The sequence below is a fragment of the Poeciliopsis prolifica genome, unplaced genomic scaffold (assembly GCF_027474105.1).
Source record: "Poeciliopsis prolifica strain line A6 unplaced genomic scaffold, Auburn_PproV2 SCAFFOLD003, whole genome shotgun sequence".
In the NCBI taxonomy this organism is placed as follows: Eukaryota; Metazoa; Chordata; class Actinopteri; order Cyprinodontiformes; family Poeciliidae; genus Poeciliopsis; species Poeciliopsis prolifica.
This window is the reverse complement of record NW_026562378.1, coordinates 10,162,668-10,172,914: the sequence shown is the minus strand read 5'-3', so window position 1 is coordinate 10,172,914 and position 10,247 is coordinate 10,162,668. Positions and strand designations below refer to the sequence as shown.

The 10,247-nt window shown below is 39.1% G+C and overlaps 1 protein-coding gene across 1 annotated transcript; it reads left to right on the top strand.

Moving 5' to 3' along the window:
• The first annotated feature begins 271 nt into the window (after nt 1-271).
• Nucleotides 272-9,475, top strand: il10 (interleukin 10). Its single transcript, XM_055027042.1, has 6 exons — nt 272-341; nt 7,448-7,607; nt 7,735-7,794; nt 8,275-8,436; nt 8,959-9,021; nt 9,129-9,475. The coding sequence occupies exons 1-6, from the start codon at nt 286-288 to the stop codon at nt 9,228-9,230; spliced, it is 603 nt and encodes a 200-aa protein (XP_054883017.1). The 5' UTR covers nt 272-285; the 3' UTR covers nt 9,231-9,475.
• Nucleotides 9,476-10,247: the final 772 nt, after the last annotated feature.

Sequence of the window (10,247 nt, the reverse complement as noted above, 5' to 3'; positions counted from 1 at the left end):
TTTATTCATTTGCTTTGTTTATTTTGGGATATTGAGCATTGTTGTGATATTTTGGAATAACTTAATTTGGTAGCATTTTAATCTTGCATTCATTTGGGGTTGTTGTGTTGCACTTTGCTACTTCCTGATTCATTTTGGAGCTTTTGTGCATGAGGCTGGAATTGCCACCCATGACACGCCCACTGAGGGATACCACAGGAGTGGCTTGAAAGCCAGGAATCGAGAAACGAGAAGAGCAGATCGTCAGAGCAGGGAAAGAAGGAAAGAAGAGCAGCAGGCGGCAAAATGAGCAGAGGCCGAGACGCACGTCTGATCCGGGAGACGTGGAGCCAAGTCTCCAGGTCTGGTGTTAATCTTTTTATCCTACAGACTTCTCGACGGCTGGTTTTAAGATGTAGGCACAGGCCACTGCATTTTTATTCTACTTATTTTGTGAATGTATTGTACATTTTAACCGGCTGGTTTTTGAACCTTTGCTCATTTCCGCCTTTATTTATTTTTCATTCCTAGTTTAACTCGGGTGTTTCTGGCTCATTTCACTTTCTGTCAACTTAAATTATTGGCACCACTCAGTATTACCATGGCTGAAATAATGGAGTTAGGACTGCTTGATTGACCTCTGTGTCAACGACTTTCCAAACGTGTGAGGGGGAAAAATGTGTCAAACCAATAAACGCATCTACAAAACGTGTCTTCTGCTCTGCTGAGCAACAGATGATGAAAACTGAGTATAGACCGCCAGCCATCCTTCAGGAAATCAAAGCTGTTACATTACCAGGAATGGCAACAACAACAAACCAGTTTCCTGCCTCTCTTGTTGGTCAGACTGAACCCAAATTCATCCATATAAATACATTCAGGTGGTCGTTTCTAAATAAACCCAGAAGAAACTTTCCCTCTGCAGAAACACATGTCAGTGAAACAGTAGAGTTGGCTGCAGAGTTGAAAACTGACCTGGACTGAGATCTTTGGTCTTTAACTCTGCCGTCAAATGTCAAACTGTGCAGTTTCTTCATTTCACGTTCTGCAGCATTTTGAGATAATCAGTGGTTGAAAGACTGACATTGTCCAAGTCTTCAAAATTTCAAAGAATTTCATCGCATTGTTCCGAAGGACCTTGAAAACATAGCGCAATGTGATCGTCTTGTGATTCCACAAAGACCAATTAATGTAATTAACATTTTCTTTCAGAACTATAGAGTTGTAAAGTGAACATATGTTGTGAAAAAAGCTATTATCTTTTTGCCTCTAAATCTTTGATTTGTGATGGACGTCGTGCATCTGAGGTTGGTCTGAACTCGAAGTCCCGTTTCGCACTTTGTCAAGACGAGGGCAAGAACATGATGATCTGTAGCAGTTGCTGTATTTTACCTGAAATGATCGTTTTCTTCAGTCTCTTGAATCTGATGATTTCAATTTATAGTGAATATCCAACAGCCAGGGCTACTTGAACTTCAAGTTCACGTCAGCAGCCGCAGGTGTTTTGAATTCTGATTTACTTTGAGTTTCAGTTTTGCTCCTCTTCTAACACTTTATGCAACCCGAATAAAATAGTCTTTGAAGGGTGATACGTTTCCGAGTCTTGGATAACTAGGTCAGGCATGCTTAAGGTTAAATGAAAAACGACTTCTTTCACTTTAAAGAAATCACTTATTCTTGATGTGCAATTCTAAGTTTCAGATGCTTCATAAAGTGTGTCAGAAAACATAGCCGTCATTTGTCTGTCATACAACATTTGGCTGCTTCTCTAGTTTCCAACAGAAGAATGCTTGCTCAGTAGATACAAAACAGGAAACCTGAACAAAAGAAAAAGTGTCTCTAAAAGGCTGACACGTAGCTTGACATGTGAGGCAAATTATTTCCAAATTAGGCAAGAAAGAGAGCACTGCGAGCAGGGCAAAGGAATTTAGGCATCATTTTAGATGTTTATTAAGACAAGAAGTGGGCAGGTGGAAAAAAGAGCATGTGCTTTTGTTCTATGATTAAACTACTATCCACAGAATAAAAATGAACAGGAACTCCATCAAAAACTTAAAACAATTTTAGAGAAAAATGTGAAGATATGAAGAAAAAAAGGCACTACTTTCTAGGATAAAGAGTGCACAAAGGTAACATTAGCCTCTTATCAGTGGAGTGGGTCAGGAAGAAACCGAATACAGAGACAGACAAAGATACTGGGAGCAAGAAATTTGAATGACTGTGCAGGAAAGAGACACAACCAAATACAAAATTCTTTATCCAGGAGTACTTTCTGCACAGAGTATTCATACTGAAAGTGGCCCCCACCTATTCATGGCTAAGTTTTTGCAGATTCACTTGTCTGCAGATTGTTCTGTGGTTCAAAATACATGCAGAGAATTCACCTCACATGTTCTGTGGAGTTCGTCTGAAATAAAGAAGCAGCAGCTTGAGAGGCTGAAATTGGTTCATACTGCTAACACACGAAGTCTTGCCAGGTACTTTTAGTCTATATTATAAGTCATAATACAGGCATAATGTCTTTTTCCACTGCCAGATTATTTAACTTATAACTAGTTTTTTTTTTCATCAATATTAAGGAATTATAGACTTGAACTCCCGTTTTGTGCTGAAAAATTACTTCCAAGTTAGTTTTGACTTATTTCAAATGTTCTCAGATATTTACACCAGAAACCAGATCAAAAATACTTTGCAAGACTTTGTGTTTTTGCAGTGCAATGCTGCTTCACACATTATAAGTCGCTGCTTGCAAAGCAATCTAGGAGCGTCACTCACTTTCCTTGGCACTGATTGGCTGGACCTCAAGAGAGCAGATGAGGTAGACTGTGGATGTTTAGCTTCTGCCTTAGTGTCAAAATGATTTCCATAGTACTAAAGCAAACCGAATATATGCAGTGTCTTGAACTGTCAAAATATTCGTAAGCAAACTGAGAGCGTTGTGCAGAAGCAGAGACTGTAAACAAAAAGCTGCAACTCTCTAACCACATCACCTAAGAGGCAAACATTAGGCCTCACATTTGTGTCGTTTTTGCCAAACTTGACCTTCCCTTTGCAACAAGTGCTGTCAGTGGGGATCAATTATTGCACTGCTAAAATATAAACCCCCCAAAAATGTGTGACTCATTGTTTGATTTGCATTTAGAAACTGTGCTTTTTTTTTTACTTTCACCGATTCAGAACTCCTGTGTTTAAAAACCTTGGGAAAATTTGAGCTGTCACAACAAACAGTGCTTACTTAACTGCGGTTAACACCGTTTTGTGCAGTTAGCCCTGTGCATGAATTTGCTTACGCATTGAACTGAAGTGTACCAACTCTAAAATTAGCATAGAAAACTCAGCAAAGTATTTGACTTGCATTAAGCAACAAAAGAATCGGAACCGGGTACAGTAATTTAAAAGCGCACCACTGATTGCGCCGGGGTCAAGTGAAAGTTATGGTCATAGGAAATTTTCAAAGTTTCATCTTCCTATTCCACATATTCTTAGTCAGCAGAGTGTTGATTTAGTTTCACACAGCGTTAATTTTGTAATAAATATCTGCAAATATTATAAGATCTCTAAAGGGGTTTTAACAGATTATGCTGGAGAGATTTCCAAATTAAAAATTCGAGTGCAGTCGGTATTAACACTAATGAATCAACAGCTCATATCAAACATAATGATGGAACAGAGAGGAAGTGTACATGACTAAGGATTTCATCAGAAGTCCAAATGATTGTTCACACACATAAAACTCTAATTAAAGCTATTTTTTATGCTGTCCTGTATGATACTGTGAAAGATCCCACATCTACCAGAATTGCAAAATAAGTGGTCACAACGCGTGTTGACACACCCACGAATGTGTGGCTGTCGACGAGCAAGCGGTCAGTGGTGGGAGTTACCCAACTGTAATGGCCCTGCAGAAATCCATTTCTGAGAGTTTTCTCTTTTCTTTGAAGATTTCGCAACAGAAACTGGGGGGGGGGGAAACTACTACACACGCTTACACAACAGTCGCAATCCCTGCTTGTGCTCTGCGCCACCAAACACTCAACATAAACAAATCACCGAAACAGTTCAATGGACAAAGAGTGTGAAAGTGAAAGACGAATGCGGTGACTCTGTAGGTAAAAGACAAATCGATTTCCTCTAAAGATGACATTTGCAAATAGACTCTGTGGGAGAAAGATGTGCACAAGCGCAGAGAATGCAATGTTGGTGGCTGAGGAAATGTAAAGGCACGGCTGCAGAACATTGTGCAACTCGGCTCTGCAGATCAAAAGGAATCTCACTGAGGAGACCTCAGGCAGAGAGCTGTCAGCTGTTTGCTGTAAAGCCTTCACACATTTTCTGCCACTGGTGATAAAGGCACAAAGTGGTGGGCTGAGTGTGATAGTGGCTGGTTTCAGGTAATGTTCTCAAAAGTGCTGACAACAAATTCTTGGCACTGCTGTGACTCCATAAGAAACCGCTTTGAAGGTAAGGGGTCAAACAACGAGACCTGATCAGAAATGCTGCATAGATGACAAAGTGTCAGATGTGATAAGATTGGGCTGATTCCGCTTGGCACCTTCTAGTATCTAACTAAACCACTTTTACAACTGCCTGAAACAAGGAAACCAAAGAAGTGTCTCATTACGTAACGGTCGGGGTCTAATATTAAACACAGTTCTATCTCGAACACATCAACATGAAAAATTTTGATGACAGGCATTTCCGTGAAGTAGATGACTAAAAGCTCACTCACTGAATTATGCAGTCACAGCCCACTTTGGTTCATCTGGTCATTTGGTGTGTGTCAACAGCTGCTTCTTTTATTCATTCTTAAAACACCCCAGTCAAAAAAACTCACGTTGGCGGGAATTTGTACGCAATAGGTGCTCGACAGACACAAAAGATGGGGAGGAATTTGGATAAAATATTGAATAAAATCTCACTCCTAATCTTATTCTATGCAATAAGGAAATTGAACATATTTGAAAAGATTCCATTTTTATGAAACGATGCGATATGAACAGCTTTATCAGCGTTTTTTTTCTTATAGTTCCTTTTTGCCATGTCATATTAAGACTAATTAAATCATTGACACAAATTTAAAAAGTCCATTTTTTGGGGGGGTATCCGAATAGCATTTGCTTTGATCTGAATTTAAATCTGCTGAAACTATTGTTTTTCACATTTTAATTTGACTTTTATCAGTAGCGGCGGTTTTCCGTCGATAAAAGGAAATTACTGCAGACGCAACAACGTGAAACTGAACAGTTTCTGTTTTGGCTGCTGTCTCACTCAGAAAGGCTTTGTGAAAACAGACGCAGTATTTGGATCAATAACAACTTTTCATAAAAATTCAGGTACAAGTAAATACTATTTTTGATACTATTTCTCTAAGGATGAAATTATAAAAAAAAAAAAAAAAAAAAAAAAGATTCCAAGCACTTATGTACTCATGGAACTCACTCTTTATATATATATATATATATATATATATATATATATATATAATATATATATATATATATATATATATATATATATATATATATATATATATATATATATATATATAGTGAAAAAGTATTTTAATTTTACAAAAAGTTAATTTGTAACAAAATTCTCCCAATCAATTTAGGCCTGGACTTTGACTATATAACCGGGTTGTATTTCTTCTTTGGTATAATTACACTAAATGTCTTTCATTTTTGGTTATTTGTATTCTCTACCTGACTGAAACACCTTTAAAAACTCTGTCATTGTTTTAACCGTGTAACTTCAAGATTGGGAGACCCTCCTTTTTATTTCTTCTTCTATGGTATTGTCGTTAAATTGTTTGAGCCCCTTAAGCCTTCTCTGTTTGACATGTTATCCTGCGGGAGATTCGTTAAGTTAATTTTTCTTATCACCATTATAATATATGAATCCAAACTGAAATGAATATTTAAGTGAACCTACGATTAGCAGGGATTAACTTTAGTTTTGTCATGTACTTTTGTTTTGCATAAGACTTGGAGTGAGCAGCCTATGACACAGTTTGTTCTCATTAGAAATAAACGTAGAAACCAGCGATTCCAAAGAAATCATGTGTTAGCCTAATTGTGAAACAAAACCAGCACAACGCAGAAAGGATGCTGTTACGACTTGACCATTCCAATACATGCATATACCCGGGTCCAAACTATTCCTTGATGGGCCTCCTGGATCTTTTTTGGGTTGCTGTGACCCTCCGTCCCAGCCTCACAGTTCCAATAGGCATCTTCATGTGAATATCTTCTCACTTTTCACCCACAATTTTACAACCAAGACAGAAGACGATTATGCTCAGTACAAATCGAAGAACATGCTCATTTTTCTTCCAATGTGCATATACATTACAAATGTACTTGTTCTCTTTTATTTTCATGTTTGACTTTACTGCGGGCTGTTCTGACATGCGTGACTTTCTGCAGCCATCAAACGTTCAGGGTGCAACTTTAAGTGTTGGGGGTTAACCAAATGTCTTGAGAAAACCATGTGTTGCCTAACGCAAAGACTCAGGCTCATCACGAGCCGGGCAGACAAACACATGACACCTCAGGATAAGTGGACATTCCAAAAAAGTACTGAGGGGAAAACACCCCTTAGACTGTCATCTTCTGATGGTACCCAGTTACTTCTCTGTGGTTTATCAGTCTAGGTAAACCTCGACAGTGGAATTACAAAAACAGAAAACAGAGAGCCGGCATCTTCACTCTCCCCCCACCCTCTGTCAAGTTTCTTACGTATATCTGACACACAGAGAGAATCCACAGCGTCATCGTACTCAAACCACGACTCGATATTATTTCCATATTGGGGGCTTCGGTTTCATTTGGCACTGAGAAGAAAAAGCTCAGAAATAATTAACTGTAATCTACTGTATTCAGGCCATTCAAAAATGTTGTGCTTGTAAACAGTTTTTGCAGCACCAATAAGTGTAATAATAATAATAATAATAATAATAATAATAATAATAATAATAATAATAATAATAATAATAATAATAATAGTAATAATAGTAATAATAATAGTAATAGTAATAATAGGCCATTTTAAAATCAAATTGGGGAATATCTCAGTTTATGCAGAGATTACAATACTAATTAATACAATATAATAATAATAATAATAATAATAAAATGGGTTTCTTGGATATTTTTATGTAACAATATATTATGTCGTATCAAATCCCTGCGGTTAAAGGTCTTCTTTGATGTTAGCTCATGGGAGGAGCCCATCACTGCAATAAGGAGAAAATCCCCTATAGCATTAACCCTTCCGGTAAGTCTCCTCCCTTTTGCCTATATAATGACAGCAGAAATGAACCCCAAATCATGCACTTCTCAGCTCTAAAGACACTTCCTCCAAAGGAGCATTTTTCTGTCCACTCGGAAATCCACTGAGCCGGTCCGTGTGTTCACTTCCCCGAGGGTCCACCACATTTCCTGCAGCGTGTCTCCGTCTTGTCCAGCAGCATGAGTCCTCAGCTCCTGTCCGTCTTGGTCCTGCTGTCTTCCGTCTTCTCTGCATGCTGCACCCCACTGTGCCACGACCAGTGCTGCCGCTTCGTGGAGGAGTTCCCCGTCAGGGTGCAGAGGCTCAGGGAGGACTACAGGAGGATCAGAGGTTTCTATGTGAGTACCGAGCGTTTCCGTGCGCTGCAGCATCATTGGTGCGCTGGAGATCGACGCGTGATGCTGCGCGTTGGTCGCCTCTGCAGGCGCAAGCGCTTTTCGACTCAACACGTTTCTGTCTCCCCAGGAATCAAACGACGACTTGGACAAGGCGCTGTTGGACCAGAGCGTCGAGGATGCCTTCAAGGTGAGCGCGTTCTCAAGCGTCAAGGACTAAAGAGGTTTTTAACGAGGAAACGCACCAGAGCGCACGATTACGCAGCAGAAGCAGCTGCCAATGGCAAGCCATTAGAGCCAAATTTGACAGCTACTTTTAACCTAGGAGCTTTAAACCGCTTGACCCTTTTTGTCATTATTATTATTTATTATTACTATGCTATTCAGCACCATAATTGATGCTTGTTTATGACCAGGAAAACTGTTGTTTATTTTTCCTGCAAGTCATAGAAAGGCATCAATTGCACTTCATGACCAGAAAGCAGCATTTTATTTTGTCACTCATTTGCATAAAGTAGATAATATTAACTTTCTCCATGGCATCATAGCTATGTAATTATCTATTTTCATATTGTTTTGAGTTATAAAAGATGTTTGGCACAAGTGGCTTCCAATATGTTGCACTTGCATCCAATAACCAGGCTGGTTGTGTCTTGTTTCCTCTCTGCAGAGCCAGTTTGCCTGTGAAGCCATGAACAGCATCCTAGAGTTTTACCTGAGCACCGTCCTGCCGACTGCGGTGGCCAGAGTGACCATAGACACCACTCTGAAAACTCATGTGGAGTCCATACAGCAGATTTTTGATGAGCTGAAGAGGGACGTCCACAGATGTGTAAGTATCTCAAACACGTGTTCTACTCTCATAGAGCGTTGGACTGTAAAATACAAACGTTTCTGCGGTTGTGGGGGGGAGTTTTCCAAAATAAGCCATGCCCCCGCTTTAAAACTCTGAAGCTCGTCTGTGGTCGATACTGTATGTGTCATGTTTACGTTACCAAAAAATTGCCCTATATTGGCAGGTTTGTTGTAGCTTTTTGGAATGTAACTATTTATGACAGACCGTTAAAAACCACATTTAATAATTTCCACTGGCACATGTAATAATTTGTCCACGCACTTTGTGGCTGTGAGAGAGGAAGAGCTCAGCCATGGCTCATAGGATTTGGCCATAATCTTAGCAATCTCTCACAATCTCTTAGTCAATGATTGCAGAAGCACAGAGAGTGGAAGGGGGGTTGGGGTTAGTGTTTCTCCTTTTTTAGCTTTCTTGCGGCGGATAGTTACTGCTTATGAAGCTTTTCTCATTGTTGTGTAGGACGGCCAAGTTCTAACATCTTCTCCCTCTCGTTTTCAGAGAAAAGTCTTCAAATGCAAGAAGCCATTTGACATCAGAAGCCTAAATTCAACGTATACTGAGGTGAGTGTTTGGAGAGTGCTCACATTATTGCATATTGCGACAGACCAAGAATTGCCTTCTGCATCGGTTGTTCCAGTGTGATAATGAAGGTGTGCATTTACTTGCAGATGGAGAGTAAAGGTGTGTTCAAGGCCATGGGGGAGCTGGATCTGCTGTTCAACTACATCGAGACATACCTGGCGTCTCAACGGAGGAGAAACTCCCAATGAAGACCAGCTGACTTTAACGAAGATTATCATTACTGTGCGTGTTTTGGGAAACAAAATGGACAATCTTTGAGTTTGAGACTAACATGCATCGTGTCCAGAACTATGAATGTAACTATAAATCTGCTGAAGTGTTGTCTGTTCTTCAGAGACAACAGTTGTTTGTCCCAAGGACAAGTTTGTGTTCAAGAACAATGTTCTGTCATACTCAAAGATAGAATAACTATATTGTCATTAGAGTATGTATTACTCTCTGTAATAGATAAAAAAAACATTTTATATTTATTTTTATATTTATTGCACTTTCTACTTTTTAAAGAAATAAAGATTGTTAAAAAAAAAAAAAAAAGTTCCTCGCTTCACGTTATTCACGAGGCTGGTAAAACTGTTGTCATGTCGTTGGAATGAGTAACGAAGAAATACATACGTTTTCACATCCTGCAGATTAAATACATGCAGAACTAATGTGTAAACTCAACATGCTGATCCTCTAACCTCAAACATGACCCATATACATCACTTACCAGCAGCAGACCGAGCTTGTGTGTCAATTTACCGTAACTGTTAACTAGCCAGCCTCACCCTCATGGCATACGCACACTTGCAAAAAAAAAAACCCATGCATGCAGAAAGAATCTTGCTTAGTCACACACACATTTTGTAGAGCAGAAGTGTTGTGGGTTATAAATCAACTGTATTGAAACGTGAGAAGACCTTTGCACTCTTACGTCAGCTCCAAACCGTCTGCACAGTAAAATTAATACTGTATTATTATAAGTATTGATATACTACTTAATTTAAGTTTGAATTCAACTACTTATTGTATGGGAAGCAAATATCTTGATGAAATTCTTCAACTCTTCTGTAAACTTTAAATTGCTCTGTGAGTAATTAGTGCTGTGCAAAAGAAGCTGCATTGCCGTTAGTCTCATCATGCACCTTGCAGAAGAATTGTTTAAATTTGCGTCTCTCTCAGAGATACAGACTCAGAGAAGGGTCTGTAAGCTCTCGACTCGTCTC

Coding starts and splice junctions, on each gene's coding strand:
- il10 (XM_055027042.1), top strand. CDS start 286: ATGAGCAGAGGCCGAGACGCACGTCTGATCCGGGAGACGTGGAGCCAA. Junction 7,795..8,274: donor GCGTCGAGGATGCCTTCAAG/GTGAGCGCGTTC, acceptor TCCTCTCTGCAG/AGCCAGTTTGCCTGTGAAGC. Junction 9,022..9,128: donor TAAATTCAACGTATACTGAG/GTGAGTGTTTGG, acceptor ATTTACTTGCAG/ATGGAGAGTAAAGGTGTGTT.